Source organism: Mercenaria mercenaria, chromosome 13, assembly GCF_021730395.1.
Source record: "Mercenaria mercenaria strain notata chromosome 13, MADL_Memer_1, whole genome shotgun sequence".
NCBI lineage: Eukaryota > Metazoa > Mollusca > Bivalvia > Venerida > Veneridae > Mercenaria > Mercenaria mercenaria.
This window is the reverse complement of record NC_069373.1, coordinates 61454328-61480275: the sequence shown is the minus strand read 5'-3', so window position 1 is coordinate 61480275 and position 25948 is coordinate 61454328. Positions and strand designations below refer to the sequence as shown.

At 36.1% G+C, this 25948-nt stretch overlaps 2 protein-coding genes across 22 annotated transcripts in view; one reads left to right on the top strand and one right to left on the bottom strand.

The window, feature by feature from the left end:
• The window catches only part of LOC123530277 (calcium-dependent secretion activator 1-like), a 110525-nt gene extending 103634 nt beyond the window's left edge, over positions 1-6891 (top strand). For 16 of the 21 annotated variants that reach the window (XM_053522014.1, XM_053522022.1, XM_053522013.1 and 13 more), the window contains one exon: positions 1782-6891. In XM_053522014.1, the coding sequence (XP_053377989.1) occupies positions 1782-1892 (111 nt within the window). In that variant the 3' untranslated portion in view covers positions 1893-6891. The remainder of the gene's footprint in view (positions 1-1781) is intronic. The other 5 variants (XM_053522025.1, XM_053522024.1, XM_053522023.1 and 2 more) reach the window with 1 other exon arrangement.
• An 8633-nt stretch (positions 6892-15524) lies between these two features.
• Positions 15525-25948, bottom strand: part of LOC123530189 (ubiquitin-conjugating enzyme E2 N) — a 48958-nt gene continuing 38534 nt past the window's right edge. Inside the window, exon 5 of the mRNA XM_053522004.1 lies at positions 15525-15716. Within this exon, the coding sequence (XP_053377979.1) occupies positions 15682-15716 (35 nt within the window). The 3' untranslated portion in view covers positions 15525-15681. The remainder of the gene's footprint in view (positions 15717-25948) is intronic.

Here is a 25948-nt window from a genome sequence, read left to right as displayed (position 1 = left end):
GTCAGTCCGTGCATCTCGTGCATCCGTGCGTCAACAGTTTCTTGTCTGCATGATAGTGGTTTCATTTATGATTTGATTTTAACCAAACTTGCACACAACTTGTATCACCATAAGATCTCAGTTCCTTTCTTGAACTGGCCAGATCCCTTTACAGGTTCCAGAGTTATGGCCCCTGAAAGGGCCAAAATTAGCTATTTTGACCTTGTCTGCACAATAGCAGCTTTATTTATAATTTGATTTTTTACCAAACTGGCACACAACTTGTATCACCATAAGATCTTGGCTCCTTCCTCGAACTGGTCAGATTCCATTATGGGTTATAGAGTTATGGTCCCTGAAAGGGCCAGAATTAGCTATTTTGACCTTGTCTGCACAATAGCAGCTTCATTTATGATTTTATTTTAACCAAACTTGCACACAACTTGTATCACCATATGATCTTGGTTCCTGTCTTGAACTGGCCAGATTCCATTATGGGTTCCAGAGTGATGGCCCCTGAAAGGGCCAGAATTAGCTATTTTGACCTTGTCTGCACAGTAACAGCTTCATTTATGATTTGAATTTAATCAAACTTGCACAAAACTTGTGTCACCATAAGATCTAGGTTCCTTTCTTGAACCGGCCAGATCCCATAATGGATTCTAGAGTTATGGCCCCTGAAAGGGCCAAAATTAGCTGTTTTGACCTTGTCTGCACAATAGCAGCTTCATTTATGATTTGATTTTAACCAAACTTGCACAAAACTTGTATCACCACAAGATCTTGGTTCTTTTCTTGAACTGGCCAGATTCCTTCATGGGTTCCAGAGTTATGGCCCCTTAAAGGTCCAAAATTGGCTATTTTGGCTTTTGCAGCCATATAGAGACTTCATTTATGGTTTTATTTGATACAAACTTCCAAAATATCTTCAACAACAATAAATCTTGGATTCCATGACAAGTCAAATCCATTCGTAGGTTCCAGAGTTATTTTATATCTGATTACCTCCCCTGATTGTAATCAAAATGGATTTATATCAGTAAGTACTTATATGACTTGTTTGAAATTTCATTATTGTCATTAGTTGGACCGAGTCAATGAGGGTAGATAACTATGGACTGATTTTATGTCAAATTACCTCCCTTTATTTCAAATTAAAATGGGTATATCTCCGTAACTAATGAAGATACTGATCTGAAATTTCATTTATGTCAACAGATTTATTTGGCAGATCCTTCTTTTGTTAACTTACAGTCATTTTTTTTTTTAATTACTTCCTATTTACGTTACTATAAATAGCTTGTTTTTAGTAACTTTTTTATTATTGGCCATAGGGAAAAACCGAGACCACTTTTCTGTGGTACAACATGGATGGTACCTCCAATTTTTAGGTGTATTTTGACATATCTGTACCTTGTAAGATTTTTTTTTTCTTTTTGGTTTAATTTCTTCCCTTTGTTGTTCCTGTCCTTTTGACTTAGATATTTTTTCTGATGACCTTCTTGTCCTCGTGTGCAATGATAACAGGTGAGCGATATAGGGCCATCATGGCCCTCTTGTTGAATTAAAAGTTTCTAATATAATTATGGTAGCAATATTTTGAATAATGATCAAAGGCATAATTGCTAGTGCAGTTACAAGCAATTGTGTCTACCTAAAACTCTGAAAACGAAATGTCAGTCAAGAGTTAAATTTGGCATTTAAAGTAATTGCTATTATGTGTCAGTGATTAAGATCTATAGGGCAAAATATTGTAATAAAATTAATGTTATAACTTTGTAATATTCTAAATTCATTGTCAGGTCGAGGTGACAAAACATTCGTTAAAGCATCCAGAGAGCAATATCTCGGATTTTCTCCCGGGAATGGAGGAGCATGCAAACGAGAGTGGTAACGGGTCACCTAGCACGTAATATCTGTTTGCTTCACTGCTATTTCTCTTTTCCTCTATAATCTTATCTCATTAGGTTGAAGAAGCTACACAGTCAGTGACACAGTCTGAGAACAGTAGCAGAACGCGCTTCCTTCCAGGTGTCGGCAGTAACGCAAGTGCAAGTGGCGATGAGTCTGACTGAAGACTAATTCTTTTGCATGAACAAATTCTGTCATGGATGAGAGCTTTTATACTTGCATAATTGTCAAAACTGTATAAGATAAAAGAAAATTTGAATGATTGAAAAAACTGGACCATACCAATAATTATATTGGAGTTATGCTGAGCCAATGGTTGTGTTTAGAGACAAGTTTGTTAGGTGTCAGTAACAAAACCAAACTTTCATCTTTTCATTTGTGTTTGAGATTATATTAATGAACTAAAAGTTGAATAAAAAAGATTGTTAAGGTTGACGTGAAATATTCTTTTGTTGTAGTTTGCAAATATAAAAACATTCATTGAAATTGTGAAAAATCAGAAGAGAAATTGTTAAACTAATTTTGATGATGAAAACAATGTGAATGTGTAGGTCATCACATTTGTAAATACTCATGGAATAATATTTTTAAAAGTTGCTGCATGTTGTTACTATATGCTTGATCACCGTGTGCAGTATATTTGACATGTATTCACCATCTTGTATATTCTTACATTATCACCTTATATGTATAATAATCATTTCTTGACATATAAATGTTCACACAATATTTTATCCATTATGCTATAATTATGTCCTCAGTCAACACAGTATAAGACTTTTGGTTTTACTTTTTTTGCTTTCTATACTTATTTTGCTATATATTTCCTGTTAAGCAAGCTGGCTCAGTTTGTTGTTTTTTATTTAAAGTTGATATAACGAATATTATTTTATAAAAAAATGAAGCAAAACTGTTGTGAAATGGCTTCTTGAACAGAGCACGTTGTACAAATATGTCCACAAAAATCTGTTTAAAGTTCTAACTTTTAATTTTCTGATTGAGTTAATGATACAGAAGTGTTTGTCTAGTTATCAACCAGAATATTTCAGACACTTACTAAAATATTTTCAAAATTTTAGATTTTGTTGTAACAAGTCTCTTGTCAAGCAGTCAAACACTGTTCACTGTATAAATATAGTCATGGTACTTTGTAGTAAATTAAGAACTGTAGATGCACCGGATTCTTTCAGAAGTAGAATACACAAATTGAAATCTGTGTGAAGATTAAAGTTTAGTTTGTATATACTTCTGTAGAAACTGACATTCTCATGTGTGGGCATTATTAAATTTTTATTTGTAGAGTTTAATTTTAAAGTAATGTCTTAAATTCTATATTTTGCAGAAATTGTAATTTTAATGTGTCCGAAATTCATCTTATCCGAAATTAGAAAACAGACACATTGCAAAAATGTTTACAAATATAATATACCTTCCATTTACTAACAGCTTGGTTAGAAATGTCATCGACAGTAGATATTTATTGTGAAATCCACACATCTTCAGGTGAAATATTTATAGTGAAATCCACACAGGTATTGGCCTCAAAGAAAATATTTGCTGTTAAATCCATACAAGTCTTGAAGCTAAATATTCATAGTGAAATCCACAAAGATATCTTCTTTGAATGAAATATTTCGTATGAAATCCGCATAGATATCTGTTTCAAGTGAAATATTTATTGTAAAATCCTCACAGATACTGTCAAGCAAAATATTTATTTTGAAGTTGACACGGATATCTTTTTCAGTTTATCCACATGGATATCTGCCTCAAGGGAAATATTTATTGAAAATTTGCAGTTTTAATTTCTTCAAGCAAAAGCCCAACCTCTTAGCTCAATAGGGAGAATGCAGATCTACGGATCGCAGGGTGGTGAGTTCGATTCCAGGGCGGGGCATATGTTCTACATGACAATTTGATAGAAGATATCATTCATCCTTCACCTCTGTTTCATGTGGTGAAGTAGGCAGTTATTTGCGGAGAACAGGTTTGTACTGGTTCAGAATCAAGGAACACTGGTTAGGTTAGCTGCTCACCATTACATAACTGAAATACTGTTGAAAAACCATGTTGAACACAAAACAAACAAACAAATCATCAAGCAAAATATTTTTTATGATATCTACACATACTTTCTCCACTTGTAGTAGGTATGTCCTTTTTCCTTTCATGGAAAATTAAGTTTTTATTGCAATATGTACATGGCAAAAAGTAACCCAGAAAAGTTACACTAATGACATATTCCTAGTCTAGAATATGAAGTGATATGTATATGATTTAGCCTGTCTAGAGTAGAAATTCAGTAGCTTATAAGAATGTTGGTGTATTAATTTTGTTTGTTTGTAGACGGGCACATTTTAGTCCACTTGTAGATAACTCTTTTCTCAAAACTAGTCACGCATCATGTAAGTGTAGAATTTGGAATAGTGTGGTTAAATAAAAAAGCAAAAGAAATTATCACTTTTAAAAACTGTGTTTTCTTCACAAGATGTCATGGCTCTTTGACATTATGCATTTGTTGTTTTTTATGACCTGAAACAAATTATTTAGTCAGAGAAGTTTTTGTTTTGTTCAAAACGCTTTTACTTGATTGCACAAATGGACAGCTACAGCTAGAAGTAGGAATACCTTACAATGTATGAACTACTAGGTGGTTGCCCATCAAACTTCGTCAGAAAGAAGGTCAGGGTCAGGTGAGGGACATGGGGCTGTCATGGCCCTCTTGTTTACACTTTTCTGCATATTACGAAGTGCTTTTGAAAAATACAGTGTTAAACAGTATAATATGTTACAGTTTTTGTGTGCTGTGCAGTGCAACTAGAATCAGTGTGACTGCAAATATTTAAGTTATATATAGCTGGCATAGATTCTTTAATTTTGTTAGGTTTCATGTTGAAATGAATGTATACATGTATGTGAATATGCATGGAGTAATATTTCCAAGGACTACAGGCATTGCTCAAATAATATTTCAAAGAAAATCTCAAGATTTTTACTAGATTTTTTAAACTGGTGATGAACATAGTTTGAGAAAAGTTCTCAAATGACTTCTGAATCTCCATGGTTTAAGCAGCTGGAAACGAGCTGTACTGTAGTAGATATTATCTTTGTTCACACTATTCAGCTTCTACAACCATGTTTACAGACCTGCTGTATTGGTATTAAATCATACTGAACTGTTTGTTTTATAGTTCTGTAAACCAGTACTATTTTTGCCTTAAAATGATTATTGCTTAAAATTCCTGAACTCATAAAGACCTTTAGGCGATGTTGGGTTTGTTTAACTTAGTGAATAAAGTTTTACAGAATCAATGAATTAAATGTTAAAGTAATCAGTGTTAAACAAACATTAATTAGACAATTCATGTACTTTTTTGTGTTCAAATTTTACCTGTTCAAAACTTTGTAGTGAACTGACTCATAGTGTTTACAGGAATTCTGTATGACGTATATAATATAATTATGTAATTTTCTCAAATTTTTAAATAGTTGACTTTAATAAGAGTGGTTGAAATTTTATACTTGTACAGGTAAGGATATATGCAAGATTTAAAGCCTAATATTACTGAATTCCATTACGTGCCCGAAGTACCAGGATTTGAAATATTGAAATATTAGCCATATGTAGACATAACATGTTTATAAAGCTCTTCTAAAACATAATTTTGATGTTTGAAACAATTTACATTTAATGGACTTATTGGAAGATACTAAATGTAATTTATAAGACAGTTTTAAGCTGGCATTTATTGCAATAAGTTTATTTCGATGTAAATGAGATGTGGAACCAAAATTTGTAGTCCTGTTTGGCGCCATATAACCTATACTGTGTTGGTGCGCCGTAAAACCCAAATAAATAAATAAATAAATTATTGCAATAAGAAATTTTAAGATGTAGTACCTTTACACATACTATGTTGAAATCTCAGTCTGTCTCTCTACTCCTCCAACTAACTAAATACTGTAAAATTTTAAACTTCAGGCTTTCTTATTACCTCTTAATTAAGAATGGCTGTGTATAACAAAATATTGAGAAATTAGCCATGGTCATTTTATGGTTTGCAGTTATATTGTTGTATGTTCCTACATTCATGCAGTTGTTCAGAAATCTATTGTCAATCCTTCATATTGTCTGTGTTCAAAGACAGAATATATTAATTTGTGTCAGGTCTAGGGATAAATGTTCTGTAAATAACTCTGCAATATCATATGATAAATGGAATAATGTAAGCATTTACTTAGAGTGCAATATAACAAAGTTTGGAAATATGTTGTGTCTCTTTCAGCATTGTTTAGTCAGCAGAGAAGTTTGAAATAAATTGTTTACAGTCATAATAATAATGTGTTCATGCAAGTTGCAATTTTATTGACATCTGTGGTGTTCACACAAATAGTTTGACTATTATGTTTCAGTGTTCACACAAAGTTACATTTGGTGAATGCAAGGTATTTGCAAAAAGGATGTATTTCTTTCAATGTTTTCAGAACTAAATAAAGATTGAGCCTTCATTCAGTCTTACTGCTAACACAGCTGTCGTGAATGTTACACATTGGTGTAAGCGACCAACATGTTTTGAGATATTCGTGTGAATGAGAATGTTTAAAATACAACTTGTTCCAAGTTACCAGTACTAATATTACTGAAATCCAGTGCATGTTTAATTTTCTATACTTCTCATGAAAATGCATAAGTTTTATGGAAAGAATTCTTAATCTATATAAATATATATTTATCTGTATATCTACTGTATTTCTACTTCCTAGTATCTCTTTAATTGGAATCTCTTGTTATATATTGGATGTAACTGGAAGTTTTAGACTCTTATGTAATTAGTCATTGAAATGTGATATTGTTGCCTGTTTTCTTTTCTTTTTTCATTTTATGTGTACATGTGTTTATGAATTTTATTTACAGTTAAGTGATGGTATCTTTTTACAGTTGACACAATAATATAGCCAATCAATGTTTAGATGAACAAATATAATAAAAACTGAAAAGAATACAGAGTTGTATCATTTCTTGGTTTACATTTACTACAAAGGGAGGAGTATAGTACAGGTATTGCTTTGTCCATCCTTTCGTCTGGAGAATAACTCTCAACAGGACAGAAGAGATTTAAATTAAACATTAAATCTTAGATGGGAACAAGTGGAAGTGCAGAATACAAGACACATAAATCTTTTTTTAGAACAGTTGTCAAGCATCTCCATTTGAATACTTACTTTCTCTCTTATGTTCCATTGAATTGTATGACGTTCATTTTCTATGTGCGGTGTACCGCAAAAGGACCAGTGCCAGAGTTACAATAATGCTGCTTTAGTAATAACATGCCACTGTTTTAATGATGCACTCGTACCCGGTAGTCTGGGAGAATATTCTTTAGATGACGTTTCAAAATGAGATTTTCTGACTGGTGAACAGAAGCAGCGTCTAATGTTAAATGCAACAAAATACATGCAGTTTCAGTCTCAAGGTCACTGTGATCTTGACATATGAGCTGTGCCCAATAACAATACAGGTCACCCTCAAACCACAGGCAAACATGATCTTTGAAGACTGAAGGCCTAATAGGTCATAAGTTGTTGAGTAGAAACCATTTCAGTCTTGAGATTACTGTAACCTTTACCTTTGACCTATCTATCCCTAGAATAATTGGGTCATTTTCTGAACCCAGACAATCAGTCTTTGAAATTTGACCATAATGTGACCAAGCATTCTCTAGTTGTTAATCAGAAACCGGATGGTCTACAAACTGAAATACAGACAGACTGGCAATGAGCATATCAGTATACCCCTCTTCTCTGAAGGCCATAATAATAATTAATAGAGTGTACACTGATTATGTTCAGAACTTTAAAGGAATACTTCATACAAACAAAGGCCTATTTGATGTGAAATATGTTTTGTGTTGCATCACATGTACTTACACTGTCCATATTCTGTTTTGTAGAAAATACCTTTTATAAAACTTTTTGGGCAACCTTATGTATGACAAAATTTGTAACCTCTTCTATTTTTATGCCCCCGGCATCTACTGATGCGGGAGGCTTATAGTGATTGTCCTGTCCGTTTGTCCGTCTGTCCATACGAGGTTAACCAAATGGGACCGTTTCGTCTAGCATCAATACCCCTAACTAGAATGACTTGAAACCATTGCAGATGTAATCTGTGACCATTCCTCATCTTCAGACATCACCTGACCTCAGTCTGACCTTGACCTCATTTTGGACTTAGGTTGCTTTATATGGGCCATCTCTTGGTAAACCAAATTGGACCGTTTCGTCTAGCATCAATACCCCTCACTAGAATGACTTGATACTAATGCAGATGTAACCTGTGACCATTCCTCATCTTCAGATATCACCTGACCTCAGTTTGACCTTGACCTTGAACTTGACCTCGTTTTGGACTGGGTTGCTTTGTATTGACAAGGTTGCCACTGGGGGCATCAAGCATTTATTGAACGCAGCTCCTTGTTTCTGAGTACTTAAGTACACTTTTCTGAAAAGCAAAGGCAGTGGGAGGCATAAAAATCTAGATGATTCACTAGCAGGATGAGTGGTGGACCAAAGGTGGGACAGGGATTATAAAATGCTATTAGAACACTTACTACCAATTAAATCACCAATTCACTGTACATTTCTCCAACCAGTTATTACATAAGTAAAGAAGACATGTCCTATCCCCTGTGGCCATGTTTTAAGGGCAAGGTGAGCTTTAAGTATATGTGGATAGTCAGTTGTCCATTGTGAACATTTTTACTTAGGCATCTCTGAAACTACTGGTCAGAATTATACCAAACTTGGTCTGTAGCATCCTGGCAAGGTTCCCTCACACAATTGTTCAATTAGAGGTACTTTGTCCCTTTATCTGTAGCATCAAAGGTCCTCTCTAAAATTTGTTTAAATGGGGGGCACTTGGCCCCTTTTAGAGGCCCCTAGAGCTAAAAATTTTAATACATTCAAACAATTTCTTCTCATGAACTGCTGGATGGATCTTTTTCAAACTTCGTCAGTAACATCAATATTCCGTCCTCTCTCGTTTGTTCAACCTAGGGTTCACGGTGAGCTTTAAGTATATGTGGATAGTCCGGTATCCTGCGTCTGTTATTTTTACTAAGACATACCGGTCAAAATTATACCAAACTTGGTCTGTATCATCCTGGCAAGGTTCCCTCTCACAGTTGTTCAATTAGAGGCACTTCGTCCCTTTATCAGTAGCCGTGTAAGGTTCTCTCTCAAATTTGTTCAAATGCGTGCACTTAGCCCCTTTTAGAGGCTCCTACAGCTAAAAATTGTTATACCTTTAAACAACTTTTCATGAACCACTGGATGGATCTTCTTCAAACTTGGTCCGAAGCATCAGCATACCTTCCTCTCTCAAGTTTGTTCAAATGGGGGCACTTGGCCCCATTTAGGGGCCACTGCTAGAGCTAAATACAGAAACCCAATTTCGAACATGACCTAGATATCATCAAGATGAACATTCTGATCAATTTTCATGCAGATCCAATGAAAAATACGGCCTCTACTGAGGTCACAAGGTTTCTCTATTATTTGACCTACTGACATAGTTTTGAATCGGACGTGACCCAGTTTCGAACTTGACCTAGATATCATCAAGATGAACATTCCGACCAATTTTCATGCAGATCCCATGAAAAATATGACCTTTAGAGAGGTCACAAGGATTTTCTATTATTTGACCTACTGACCTAGGTTTTGACCGCAGTTGACCCGGTTTCAAACTTGACCTAGATATCATCAAGATGAACATTCTGATCAATTTTCATGCAGATCCAATGAAAAATACTGGCCTCTACAGGTCACGTTTTTCTATTATTTGACCTACTGACCTAGTTTTGGACCGGGCGTGACCCAGTTTCGAACTTGACCTAGATATCATCAAGATGAACATTCTGACCAATTTTCATGCAGATCCCATGAAAAATATGACCTCCAGAGAGGTCACAAGGATTTTCTATTATTTGACCTACTGACCTAATTTTTGACGGAACGTGACCCAGTTTCGAACTTGACCTAGATATCATCAAGGTGAACATTCAGACCAACTTTCATGAAGATCTTATGAAAAATAATGCCTTTAGAGAGGTCACAACGTTTTTCTATTTTTAGACCTACTGACCTAGTTTTTGATGGCACGTAACCCAGTTTCGAACTTGACCTAGATATCATCAAGGTGAACATTCTGACCAACTTTCATAAAGATCCCATTAAAAATGTGACCTCTAGAGTGGTCACAAGCAAAAGTTTACGCACGCATGCATGCACGGACGGACGACGGACGCAGCGCGATCACAAAAGCTCACCTTCTCATTTTGTGACAGGTGAGCTAAAAAAGTATTAAAGGTATCAAGTTGTAACTTTATACAATGATAGACCTCATTGGGTGGAAATGCAGTGACAAGGAACCATAACTGTAGGTCGCAACATTTTTAGCTCACCTGTCACAAAGTGACAAGGTGAGCTTTTGTGATCTCCCAGCGTCCGTACCGTCCGTCCATTCCGTGACGTGTGTGCGTAAACTTTGCTTGTGAAACCGCTCAGAGGTCAATTTTTACATGTGATTTTTTGATGGAAACCAGTTTCGGAACAGAACTGTTCATCAAGGTGAACATCTAGACAACTTTCGAACGGTCATATGCTCAAAATACTAGGTCAGTAAGGTCAAAGTAATGAAATCTTGTGAACCTCTCTAAGGCCTATTTTTCATGGGATCTGGTAGTAAAATCGATCTGAAATATATCAGTTGATGAATATCTATCAAGATAGAAACATGGTAATGTGCGTCAAAACTAGACAGTAGGTGCAAAATATAGAAAAACCTGTCACCAAGCTCTCTAGTGACGCATCCATCAGCTTTAAATGATCTTTGTAATATGAAAACTGACTTAGTCGAATTTGTCATCCTTGATGATATCTAGGTCAGTTGTGTTGATGCGTCACTGGTGTGGTCAAATGCTTGTGACCCTCAAGGCAATTTATGGATCTTATGAGTCAATGTCATCTGATGATATCTAGGTCAAATCGAAACTGGGTCATGCTCAAAACTAGTCATAGGTCTAAAATAAACTGTGACCTCTCTAGATATTTGGATCATAAAATGTCTAATTTCACTTATGATATTAGTCAGTCGAATGGTATGCTCAAATAGTCTGGTCAAATGAAAACCTGTGACCTCTAAGATATAGTTGAAATGTCGAATTTACTTGATGTATTAGGTCAGTTTGAAACTAGGTCAACTGCGATCAAAAACTAGGTCAGTAGGTCTTAAAATAGAAAAACCTTGTGACCTCTCTAGAGGCCATACCCTTGAATGGATCTTCATGAAGATTGGTCAGAATGTTCACCTTGATGATATCTAGGTCAAGTTTGAAACTGGGTCACGTGCCATCAAAAACTAGGTCAGTAGGTCTAAAAATAGAAAAACCTTGTGACCTCTCTAGAGTCCATACAACCAGTTCCAAGACAAACAGGCAGTGCTATTAAGTCTCTTCATTACCAAACAGTTCTGAAGTTTTTCAGAATCCTAAGAAACAACCAGTGCTGGTGTCTGCTCATAACCAAACAATTCTGGAGTTCTTGTGCCCCTGAAGGTGGGCATATTAAAATCGCACTTTCCGTTCGTATGTCCGTCTGTGTAAATTTATGTCCGGGCTGTTACTCTGCCTTCCATAAATGGATTTTGAAATAACTTGGCATAAATGTTCACCATAATAAGACGATGTGTCAAGTGCAAGATCCAGACCCGTAGCTCCAAGGTCACACTTAGAAGTCAAAGGTGTTTCTTGTCTGGTCCATAACTGCCATTTATCAAGGGATTTGAAAATAATTTGACACAAATGTTAATCATATTGAGGTGTGTCACTGGTTATGTCCCTGGTCTCTCGGGTCAAGGTCAAGATCACAAAATGATGTGATTTTTTTTAGCAGACAACTGTAGCATTCTTGGGCATGCTTCGGGGGTAAATAGTGACAGCCCTTGTTTCACTCTTAACAGGCAGCGCTGAAACCTTTCAGAAACAACCAGTGCTGAAGTTTGTTTAGAGTGCTCTTAACCAACCAGATCTTAAGTTTTTCAGACTTGTAAGAAACAGACAGCGCTGGAGTTTAGTCTGCCAGCAACAAACCAGCTGTATTTTTTTCAAATGCTAAGGAACACTCAGTGCCTGTTTTTCTTTTGTTTAATTCTGCTCATAACCAACCAGTTTGGAGTTTTTCAGACTGCTAAGAAACAGTCAGTGCTGGAGTTTGTTTTGTCTGCTCTTTACTAACCAGTCTGGTGTTTTTCAGACTCCTTAGAAAACGACTGAAGTAAGCTGGAACCTTGAACTTCTAGTATTTGGTTATGGAACATTGGACCAAGACCAGGCAGCTTGTTGAAAGCTTGTTCAAAATTATGGTAAAAAAAAAAACAACAGAACAGAATTAATCAAAAAGACATTATATTACAACACATACAAACAAGAACTCTCTTCAGTTACACAGTCTTTCTTAAATAAGAACAATTTACAATCTACATATTATAAGCACTTTAACAAAATCTGATAAAAATGGGTAACATTAAAAAATGTCACATAGACTGGGGCTTACTCTATGTATTAGCAGTTTTCAGCTATATGTAAAGCATGAGTTGAATAGCCAGTACTGGGAAGTTCAGTTGAAACTAGGTACCCTGAGGTTACACGGACCTTGAAACTGAGAAGCATGTATTAAACAATATCCTAAGAAAGCAACAACTTAAAAATGAATAAAACCATCCATTTGTACTTCATGGTGAAAAGCATTTTTCATGCACATGTCATTTATTCACAGAGAAATTAGCACTAGACTTAACTGGCCTGGTGTTAATTTTAAAGAAAAATAAACACACAAAATAAATATCGAACAGATTCTGTTACATCTGGATTCAAAACTTAAGACAAAACTAGATGTGCCTCAATAGGACACTTGTGCCAAATTTCCTGTGTCAATACGGTCATATGTTACTTACTGACAATGCAAGGCTAAGTAAACTTTCATATTACCTTAGGTTTGGTATATGATTCATCAGGTGTTTAAAAACATTATCAAGAAACAAAAGACAAAAGAAACAGAAAAAGTAAAAAATATCCTTTTTTTATCTTCTTCTTCGGACTCAAGTTGTAGGGGGATAGGAGTGGAAGGAATATCAAAATAAAACTCCAGATGCAAAACACCACATGCTGAACAACATTCCTATAAAGTTTTATGACTTCAAGATAAAATACTGTTTGTACATTATTTTTACAAAATCATAGGCCATAAGTCTGGTCTTGAGGACTGAAATCTCAAATAAAACCCTAAGGTGCATGCCAAATAATATTCTTATAGGGTTTCAGGACTCTAGGTCAAATGCTTTTTGAGATATATGCAACACAAACTTTTAAGCCCATTATGTATATTTTGACTAAATCAAGGGACATAGCTCTAGTCGTGCAGTATGAAATTTCAAACAAAACCCTAGGTACAAAACTTCACATGCTGAATCATATACCCATATGGTTTCGTAACTCTACGGCAAATACTTTGTGTGAAACAGGCCTTTTACATATATTTTTGACTGCTGTGGACCGTAATAATTGAAATCACAAATGAAACCCAATGTGCTCATTTTCACACGCTGAATAACAATCCTACGACATTTGATGACTCTAGATCAAATACTTTTTGAGATATCTATGACAAACCCAGGCGGACACACTTCAAGACAAGGAAAAATAGTGTTGCCCTAAATATTTCGGGAGGCACAAAGTGCCCAGATCTAAATATATCCAGTGTAATTTCCAGTTTTGAAACAAAAATAATATACACAGCTCTTGAAAAACATCTCAATTTGATAACATCAAGTTCATATACAACATAAGTGTATAAAAAACATCAAATATTTGATTTTCTTGTTCATCTCTTAATGCATACAATTCTGTGAAACTCAGGTTTGCAAAAGAATTTGTGTATTGTAGAATACTGTCATCTCTGTGCAAGGAGGAGGTATGTGCCTCTGTATACCAACGCAGTTATCCACCTTTTGCGCTAAGGTGACAATATTTCAAAATGAAATTAAGGTGATTCTTCTACAAATAAATGAAATACACATTTCATCTGCACTCTATAAATCACTAAGATGAATTACACTACCAGAATCCAGAAGTGCCTACACAATTAAGGTAACAATATTAGTATAAATTAAAAAAAAAACACCATCAGATGGAAAATCATTGTATGGCCAGATCGTGTCAGTATGACTTGAAACCCTACAAATCAAACCACCAGCAAATGTTCAAGTTTGTAAATGGTTGTAGCAGATATACTGATATGAAATGAAGTCCATCTTGAAATATACCAACGCTCAATATTATCGCCATGTAACCAGACATTAACTGATGTAAGATATTAACCGTGGTTTGTTTTATTGGGTAATAAATCACCTTGACACAATTTGCCTTTGAAGCTTTAACAATGGAGGAAATCTCCCAACACTTTCCATGTTACTTGAGGCACTGGCTGTAACTGTGTAAGAGTCACTGACGTCCTGACAACAAGCTGAACAACTTCCTCAAAATGGAACAGATTCTAGAATTACATGTAGTAAGTATGAGGAGAGTAGTATATAATATATATAACATCATCATTAACATACACATATCAGCAAACATATCTAACATACAGCATTCATACAGCTCCTTCATACATAGCAACATTTATTTCATTCTGCTATGTGGCGGGGAAAATAAAGAAACAAAGAGTGTATCTTCCTCAACAATTAACACTGCAATTAAATATACTTTGATACATATTTCATCTGGAAATAAATAGGACTTAGAAACAGTAGTTTATTATATGGTGTCATAGGTTTCACTCAAAAATAATTTTACAAGAACAAGTTATTTTGGCTGGCAGAAAATATCAAAGTGAAGATACACAGCTAATGAGGTGCCCTTACAATACAAAATTTAAACTTGGATAAATTTACTTTTACTGCTACTGTGAACAAATTGATTTGTTGTTTCTATCAATATAATTACATACAGATGTTCTTTATGGGTCTGACAATTAAGACTTTGTTCATTAATAAATTTATACACTTGTTCCAGCAGCAGTATATGATAGCAACTCCTAATTAATCATGTAAACCATTTACAGCACTTCCTGCTAGATATAATGCAACCATGAACCGCTTTTTATACTCAGCCGAATACATACATGTGACTCCTAAATGACTGACAATGTTGGTGTGTACGCCTAGCCTGAACACCTGAAACCCTGCATCAGTAAAACACTGACCTGACATTATCAACTGCAAAAACTCTTGAGGCAAACAGCAAATATTACAAATTATATAATTAACAAAATTTCATAACCTTGACAATTGACTTAATGAACAAAAGAAATAAATATACTGGTAAGTCTTTTCAAGAACATATTAATCAGGATAATACTTGGTCAGGTGGCAGTACCCAGCCTATGGCGTGAGTATATAACTTACTGCAATAAGGTTGAAGAGGGTCTCTCAGAAGTGCAAGAAAACTACTTGAATATAAATATTCTGTCTTTTGATTATTTTTGTAGATATTTATGAGATATATACGATCACAGTGTTACTGTTGACATCATTTCAGGTAACAGGTCAATACTTTCTGTGAACATTGAGTGATGTAAATGCATCACTGAGCTAGTTGCCATGGTGACAATGATGATGATGACTATGAGAGATGAGAAATCACAATAATGGAGTGTCTAGTGGAGTCTTTGTCAGTTAGATGCATGATGTCTTGTCCATTCCTTAGCTGAAATAGAAATAAGAAGTTTATATTATGAAATTTATGACAGTGCTTGACTACCACTGAGCAATTGGCAGTGTTTACACTTTTTTTTCTTTTAGTACTGAATATTTGTATGAATAAAAGGACAATAACAGATCTAAATCACTCTCCTGACTTTCACAGCTCAAACATATATCAATAATTATATTTCCCAAATAAGCATGAAAGCGGGAAGGCAGTATTTTCTAGTTTTTCAACAGAAATGTGACCATGCTCTCCAAAGGCAAGTCTGATGACTATCCGGCCAGCATTTTATGACAATAAGTCATTTAAATGTATTTCTATTTTTAGCTCTAAAGTGCCTCCATTTGAACAAATTTTGGAGAGAACCTTTTAACGATGCTACAGACCATCCACCAAGCAGTTCGTGAGAATAAGTAATTTAGAGGTATTTCTATTTTTAGCTCTGGCAGCCCTAAAAGGGACCACGCTGAAACATTTGGATAAAAGTGGATAGAGGACTATGCCAGTATGTTACTGACCAATTTAGTGTAATTCTGACCAATAGCTTGGTTTAAACAACATTTTATTAATCACGATTCATTTACAACATGTACATATATCAAAAAGGCATACAGGATTGAGTAGGAAGCTGTTAGCTTATTTTGAGAGACCAATAGTTTGAGAGAAGACATCTGGAAAAAGTGTGGACTGACGGACGACGGAGGGACGAGGTTAGGTGAGTGATCAAAATAAAAAGAACAAGCGGGCCATGATGGCCCTATATCGCTCACCAGACTTGGTCTGGCCTACTGACCTAGTTTTTGATCCCATATGACCTAGTTTCAAACTTAACCTAGAGATCATCTATACAAACATTCTGACTAAGTTTCATAAAGATTACCTCTAGAGTGTTCACAAGTTTTTCCTTTGATTTGACCAGGTGAGCTAGTTTTCGACCCCACATGACCTAGATTCAAACTTAACCTAGAGGTCATCAAGACAAACATTCTGACCAATTCTCATGAGTTTCAAATTTAAACTGTGGACTATATAGAGTGTTAACAAGATTTTCCTTTGATCTGGCCTACTGACCTAGTTTTTGACCCCACATGACCCAGTTTCAAGCTTGACCTAGAGATCATCTATACAAACACTCTGACCAAGTTTCATAAAGATTGGGTTACAACTGTGGCCTCTGAGTGTTAAAAAGCTTTTCCTTTGATTCAACCGGGTGACCTAGTTTTTGACCCCACATGACCCAGATTCCAACTTGACCTAGGGATCATCAAGACAAACATTCTGACCAATTCTCATGAGTTTCCAACTTAAACTGTAGTCTCTAGAGTGTTAACAAGATTTTCCTTTGATCTGGCCTACTGACCTAGTTTTTGACCCCACATGCCCCAGTTTCAAACTTGACCTAGAAATCATCAAGACAAACATTCTGACCAAGTTTCATAAAGATTGGGTCACAAATGTGGCCTCTAGAGTGTTAACAAGGCAAAAGTTGACGGACGACGCACGACGGATGCTGGACAATGACCGGTCACAATAGCTCACCTTGAGCACTTCGTGCTCTGGTGAGCTAAAAACTATATACAAACGGGGTGTAATTTGAAAAGTACTGAAAACAGAGTAAGAGTAAGGTGTCTTTCATCAACATCTATCCGTATTTCAAGTTTCATTTAAATATCTTCAGTACTTTTTGGAGTTATGCTCAGATAGGACAAGGACAAGAGCTGCCACAGGAGACATCGCGCTTGACTATTTAAATGCTGGATAGTGAAATTGGGCTCATCTGAGGAAGCTGAAGCTGTCAATGGAGTGTTTAATGACTCAAATGTGGATGAAGATATTGGACAATAGCTTAAGTCTCAAAACATTTAATCAGTATAAAAGGAACATAATTCATGGAAAACTTCTGCAAAAGTAATGCACCATGTGTCATATAAGGCGGCTATTTCGGAACAACTATTTTCAGTTTGAATCAAATCTATTTAGTAATACTGGAGATACAGCAAAAGTGCATTGCAACTTGAACCGGAAATTCTATTAGTAACAAGGCAGTCTGAAAGACAGCTATATCCCCCACCGCTGTTATGGATAGTGAAAGGGTTGATGGTATTGAGTGGAAGCATTGATGTTGTTAATTATAATTTATAGTCCATGTATGTCGACATCAATGAATTAAAAAATTCTTCAAGGGGTTTAGGAGATACAGAGTAGACAAAAAATGGAAGGCTCAAACATTTAACCTCTAGCTGTGACCTTGACCTTGAGCCAAAATGGCTGACTCATGAGTTCTGCACATCGTCTTGATGAGGCGATCATTTGACCTAAGTATCATGAAAATCCTTCAAGGGGTTTGGGAGATACAGAGTTCAAACCTTTGACCTTGAGTTGTGACCTTGACCCGACATGGCTGACTCAATGAGTTCTGCACATCGTCCTGATGAGGTGATCATTTGACCCAAGTATCATGAAAATCCTTCAAGGGGTTTAGGAGATACAGAGCGGACACAGAATGGAAGGCTCAAACCTTTGACCTCGAGTTGTGACCGTGACCTTGAGCAAACATGGCTGAATCATGAGTTCTGCACATCGTCTTGATGAGGTGATCATTTGACCAAAGTATCATGAAAATCCTTCAAGGGGTTCAGGAGATACAGAGCGGACACAAAATGGAAGGCTCAACCCTTTGACCTAAAGTTGTGACCTTGACCTTGAGCAGACATGGCTGAATCATGAGTTCTGCACATCCTCTTGATGAGGTGATCATTTGACCCAAGTTTCAAGAAAATCCTTCAAGGGGTTTAAGAGATACAAAGCGGACACAAAATGGAAGGCTCAAATATTTGACCTAGAGTTGTGACCTTGACCTTGAGCCGACATGGCTGACTCATGAGTTCTGCACATCATCTTGATGAGGTGATCATTTGACCCAAGTTTCACGAAAATCCTTCAAGGGGTTTAGGAGATACAGAGTGGACACCATGGTTCATACAGAATATCAGAGACAAAATTCAAGCACTTTTCAAGGACTTTTCAAGAACTTTTTACAATTTTTCAAGCACTATATTTTTTCAAAACCACGACCTAATCTGAACAACTTTTATTATGTAATGCAAAAATGACAAAACCATCACTTGTCACACCTTTGGAAATGACGTAATTCGATTATTAGATTGATGTGATTCACTATTTTGCTGAGGTTTAACGATTTTCTTGTGATTTTTTTAGCGCACTCCTACTAAATTAAATGATACCTAAAAGTTTTGTCACACGACGTGCAAATACACTTCGTTCTGTCTGCTCTAATAGGGCTTCAGCCACTGTTTATATTCATCTTTTGTCTCCCGCTTACTTGAGTAAACATGTTTATTTTTCTTACTCATTTTAATTCACTGGAAACACTTGCAAATAGCTAAAAATTGCGAGTTATTATTCCCCGTATTTTTTTTAAACGGAAACGGAAACATGCAAACGGTGATACAGTAGAAATAGCACTCTGTAAATATCGATAAAGTGTGGCCGTAGACCACTATAATAGCATACGAGTGACCCGATCCTGCAATTTCACGAATTTATTTTCATTTTCTCCGATTTATTTTAAGCCTTAAATTCCTTTTGCAAAGCAAAGTTACGGAAAGAATATTTTCAAGGAGTGAAAGGTCAAATTCAAGGAGTTTTTATCAAAATTCAAATACTTTTCCAGGTTTTTCAGGGTTTTTGTCATTTTCAAGGACTACCATCGAATTCAAGGACTTTTCAAGGCCTGTGCGAACCCTGGACACAAAATGGAAGGCTCAAACATTTGACCCCGAGTTGTGACCTTGACCTTGAGTCAACATGGCTCATTCATGAGTTCTGCACATCGTCTTAATAACGTGATCATTTGACCCAAGTTTCAAGAAAATCCTTCAAGGGGTTTAGGAGATACAGAGCGGACACAAAATGATACAGACAGATGGAAGGACGGAAAACGGAAGGAGGAAGGAGACCATTCCTATAATTCCCCACCACTTGTGGCGGGGGATTAAAACGAGGGCATAACACAGAACAGACTGGTGCCAGCATTATCAAACTTGTGTTATATGATGTGAGTGATGATGTGGAACAACCATTTTAAGTTTGATTAAATCCATTTAATAACAACAGAGATATAAAAAGCATAAAAATTAAACTGAAATTCTATGTAAAAAGGGGATATAACTCATAAAATATTTTCACCAGAGTTATTGACCTTGTGTGATATGATGAGGATGATGATCTGGAACAACTAATTTAAGTTTTAATTAAATTCATTAAGTAATGCCAAAGATACAGTGAAAGTGCACCACAATTAACCTGAAATTCTAAGTAAAAAGGGGACATAATTCATGAAATATTGATGCAAGAGTTATGCCCCTTATATGATGTGGGTGATGATGTGGTACAACTATTTTAAAGTTGGATCTAATCCATTCAGTAATGAAAGTGCACCAAAACTTTAACCTAAAATTCTATGTAAAAAGGGGGGATAATTCATGAAATATTGGTGCCAGAGTTATGACCCTTGTCGGGGCTTTAGCTAGGCTAAGATTTTAGGGAGAAGTCACTTCTCCCACAGCTAAAATTAGGGAGAAGTGGAGAGATTTTAGGGAAACGTGGAGAGATATTAGGGAGAAGTGGAGAGATTTTAGGGAAATGTGGAAAGATTTTAGCGCCATGACAGTCATGCAAGTCGAAAAAGGAACTAAATATACTTATTAATATTTTTATTATTTCCTGTCTTTGTTTAAGTCTATTAATTTAAACTTTAAAAGTAAATAACAAATTCACTGAAAATATCAGTGATTCTGTTTTCTTATCCTTGTAAATCTAATTTTTTATCCTTGTGAATCTAATGTGATTAAACTGCAAATTGAAGTTGTTTTCACTCTTGCCTATGATTGACCAAACCGAGAAAACCCTTTAAATATGAATACAATTAAAAAACTTAATTCCATATTAGCAAAAAATAAATCAAGCTCCCAGTGCTAATGCACTCAAAGTCAAAACACGAAAACCCATAAAAGCATTTCACAGTCACTTTTAAATAATAAATGTGTATTAGGCTGGTCCTGATTTAAATACATGTCAACAGCAGTGACATCACTATGACATCACACAGAATACACATCTTCCTTTGATCTGCTAGTGTTGGCACACATTAAAAGAAAAAGTTGTCAGATTTAACCCAGTTTCTGATGGCAGGTGTCAAAAATCTGCCTGAATTTCAGTTAGGTTATATTAGTCACAGAAAGTGTCAGTGATAATATTATGTTTCTAAAGTCTGGTTTTTGAAAAATACGAGTAAAATTTAAACAAGAGCTGTCCGTAAGACAGCCAATGCTCGACTATTCAAATTATTGTCCCAGAAGCAGGAAAATATTACCCTAAATGTTAAAATATCTATAGAGTTTCAATCCAGTATCTGCATTAGTTCTGGAGATAGCAACTTGCATGCAAAACTTTAACCAGAAGTTTTAAGTTCAAAAGGGGACATAATTTGACCAAAATCATGTCAGAGTTATGGGACTTGATGCAATCAACTACTTTTATAACCCCAAAGGCACATGTGAAGTTTCAATTTAATATCTGCATTTGTTCTGCAGATAGTAACTTGCACGTAAAACTTTAACCAAACAAGAGGACCATGATGGTCCTGAATCATTCACCTCTTCCCACATGACCCAGTTTTGAGTATGACGTCATTATTTGACACAGTGACCTGGTTTTTGAGCTCATGTGACCCAGTTTTGAACTTGACCTAGATATTATCAAGATAAAAATTCTGACCAATTTTCATGAAGATCCAATAAAAAATATGGTCTCTACAGAGGTCACAAGGTTTTTCTATTATTTGACCTATTGACCTAGTTTTCGAAGGTACGTGACCCTGTTTCGAACTTGACCTAGATATCATCAAGGTGAACATTCTCACTAATTTTCATGAAGATCTCATGAAAAATATGGCCTCTAGAGAGGTCACAATATTTTTGTATTTTTATACCTACTGGCCTAGTTTTTGACCCCACGTGACCCAGTTTCGAAACTGACCTAGATATCATCAAGGTGAACATTCAGATCAATTTTAATGAAGATCCATTGAAAAATATGGCCTCTAGAGAGGTCAAAAGATTTTAATAATTTTACACCTACTGACCTAGTTTTTGACCGCAGTTGACCCAGTTTCAAACTTGACCTAGATATCATCAAGATGAACATTCAGACCAATTTTCATACAGATCCCATGGAAAGTATGGCCTCTTGAGAGGTCACAAGGTTTTTTTATTATTTAACCTACTGACCTAGTTTTTTAAGGCACGTGACCCAGTTTCAAATATGACCTAGATATCATCAAGGTGAACATTCTGACCAATTTTAATGGAGATCCATTCACAAGTATGGCCTCTAGAGAGGTCACAAGGTTTTTCTATTTTTAGACCTGCTGACCTAGTTTTTGTCTGCACATGACCCTGTTTCGAACTTGACCTAGATATCATCAAGATGAACATTCAGACCAATTTTCATACAGATCCTAGAGAAAGACCCTAACATTTTCATTGATAGAAATACGTTAAATAAAGTATAGAAATTGATTTCCAAGTCCTTGAAATTAACAAAAATGATTTCACAAATGCGCAATGTATGATAATTTTGCTAATATCAATAACAGAAATTTTAAGATTTAATTCAAAGTTGTGATCTGCAAAGAATGTCAACTCTTGCCTTGGGCTAGTACTTTAAAGCAGAGATATCTATTAGTTTACTTCCCTTGCAATTACACAAATTGTGACAATAGAGTAGAAAAAGAAAACGGTTTAAGACACAATATTATACATTTTTGCACAACAAAATCGTTTAGGATTTATTAATATGTGTTTGATTTACCCCTGAACCAGTGGTTCCTATGATTTTGTCAACTAACTTATGGTAAAAATTAACTTTTAACAAGCCAATAATAAAATGAAATACCAGTAAGTATTTTATAGTGCAGATAATACAGTTTTGCATATATCGAAGTGTCACAATAGAAGCACTTTTGTATACAGAACACCTTGTAGGTTTAGTAAAGATGCAATTATATTGATCTCTTTTTCCTATGCCTACAGATCCCATGAAAAATATGACCTTTAGAGAGGTCACAAGGTTTTTCTATTATTTGACCTACTGACCTAGTTTTTGAAGGCACGAGATCCACTTTCGAACTTGACCTAGATATCATCAAGATGAACATTTAGACCAATTTTCATACAGATCCCATGAAAAATATGGCCTCTAGAGAGGTCACAAGGTTTTTCTATTATTTGACCTACTGACCTAGTTTTTGAAGGCACGTGACCCACTTTCGAACTTGACCTAGATATCATCAAGGTGAACATTCTGACCAATTTTCATGAAGATCTCATGAAATATATGGCCTCTAGAGAGGTCACAAGGTTTTTCTATTTTTTAGACTACTGACCTAGTTTTTGACCGCACGTGACCCAGTTTCGAACTTGACCTAGATATCATCAAGATGAACATTCAGACCAACTTTCATACAGATCCCATGAAAAATATGGCCTCTAGAGAGGTCACAAGGTTTTTCTATTATTTGACCTACTGACCTAGTTTTTGACGGCACCTGACCCAGTTTTGAACTTTACCTAGATATCATCAAGATGAACGTTCTGACCAATTTTCATGAAGATCTTGTGAAATATATGGCCTCTAGAGAGGTCGCAAGGTTTTTCTATTTTTAGACCTACTGGCCTAGTTTTTGAAGGCACGTGACCCAGTTTTGAACTTGACCTAGATATCATCAAGGTGAACATTCTGACCAATTTTCATGAAGATCTTGTGAAATATATGGCCTCTGGAGAGGTCACAAGGTTTTTCTATTTTTAGACCTACTGACCTAGTTTTTGAAGGCAAATGACCCAGTTTCGAACCTGACCTAGATATCATCAAGATGAACATTCTGACCACCTTTCATAAAGATCCAATGAAAAATGTGACCTCTAGAGTGGTCACAAGCAAAAGTTTACGGACGGACGGACGGACGCACGGACGGACGACGGACACCGCGCGATCACAAAAGCTCACCTTGTCACTTCGTGACAGGTGAGCTAATAAAAAACTAGAAAATGCTTTTGTAAAAAAGCGCATGTCTCCCCCAATGCAAAGTCCTATAGGCAAGAAGTCAATAGGGGTCAGGAGCGAAAGTCAAAGAGACACTGATGGTTGGCTGCAATAGGGATCATCTACTTGGCATGTCCAGTCATCCCGCTGAATTTCAACACTCTTGGCCTAGTGGTTCTCAAGTCACTGTTCAGGCTCTTGTGACCTTGACCTTTGATCAAGTGACCTCAAAATAAATAGGGGTCATCTACTCTGCATGTCCAATCATCCTATTAAGTTTCAACATTGTAGGTCAAGTGGTTCTCAAGTTATTTCCAAAAAATGATTTTACATGTACAGGCCACTGTGACCTTTAATAGACTGACCCCAAAATCAATAGGGGTCATCTACTCTGCATGTTCAATCATCCTATGAAGTTTCAACATTCTGGGTCAAGTGGTTCTCAAGTTATTAATCGGAACTGGTTATCAATGTTCAGGCCCCTGTGACCTTGACCTTTAACGGAGTGACCCCAAAAACAATAGGGGTCATTTACTCTGCATGAACAATCATCCTATGAAGTTTCAACATTCTGGGTCGAGAGGTTCTCAAGTTATTGATTGGAAATGGCTTTCCATGTTCAGGCCCCTGTGGCCTTGACCTTTAACAGAGTGACCCTGAAATCGTTAGGGGTCATCTACTCTGCATGACCAATCATCCTATGAAGTTTCATTATTCTGGGTCAAGTGTTTCTCAAGTTACTGACCGGAAATGGTTTTCAATGTTCGGGCCCCTGTGACCTTGACCTTTAATGGAGTGGCCCCAAAATCGATAGGGGTCATCTACTTTGCATGTACAATCATCCTATGAAGTTTCAACATTCTGGGTCAAGTGGTTCTCTAGTTATTGATCGGAAATGGTTTTCCATGTTCAGGCCCCTGTGACCTTGACCTTTGACGAAGTGACCCCAAAATCGATAGGGGTCATCTACTCTTCATGACCAATCATCCTATGAAGTTTCAACATTCTGGGTCAAGTGGTTCTCTAGTTATTGATCGGAAATGGTTTTCAATGTTCAGGCCCCTGTGACCTTGACCTTTGACGGAGTGACCCCAAAATCAATAGGGGTCATCTACTCTTCATGACCAATCATCATATGAAGTTTCAACATTCTGGGTCTAGTGGTTCTCTAGTTATTGATCGGAAATGGTTTTCAATGTTCAGGCCCCTGTGACCTTGACCTTTGACGGAGTGACCCCAAAAACAATAGGGGTCGTCTACTCCAGCAGCCCTACAACCCTATGAAGTTTGAAGGTTCCAGGTCAAATGGTTCTCCAGTTATTGATCGGAAATGAAGTGTGACGTACAGACGGACGGACGGACGGACAGGGCAAAAACAATATGTCTCCTGGGGGAGACATAATAAGTTTCAAATCTATATGCCTTTAAGTAATAGCTGTATGTACTTGCATGCAAAACATTAACCAGGATTTTCTAAGTCCAAAAGGTGGCATAATTTGGCCAAAATACATGTCAGAGTTATGGGACTTGATGCTATCAACTAGTTTTATAACCCCGAAGACACATGTGAAGTTTCAATTCAATATCTGCGTTAGTTTTGGAGATAGTAACTTGCATGTAAAACTTCAACCAGGATTTTCTAAGTCCAAAAGGGGGCATAATTTGCCCAAAATACATGTCAGAGTTATGGGACTTGACCCAGTGAGGTTCGTAATTGATCTAGAAAAAGAAAAAATAAGTTTCAACTCTATATGCCTTTAAGTAATAGCTGTATATACTTGCATGCAAAACTTTAACCAGGGTTTTCTAAGTCCAAAAGGGGGCATAATTTGGCCAAAATGCAGGTCAGAGTTATGGGACCTGATGCTATCAACTAGTTTTATAACCCGAAGAGACATGTGAAGTTTCAATTCAATATCTGCATTAGTTTTAGAGATAGTAACTTGCATGTAAAACTTTAACCAGAATTTTCTAAGTCCAAAGGGGGCATAATTTGCCCAAAATACATGTCAGAGTTATGAGACTTGACCCAGTGAGGTTGGTAATTGATCTGGAAAAAGAAAAAATAAGTTTCAAATCTATATGCCTTTATATAATAGCTGTAT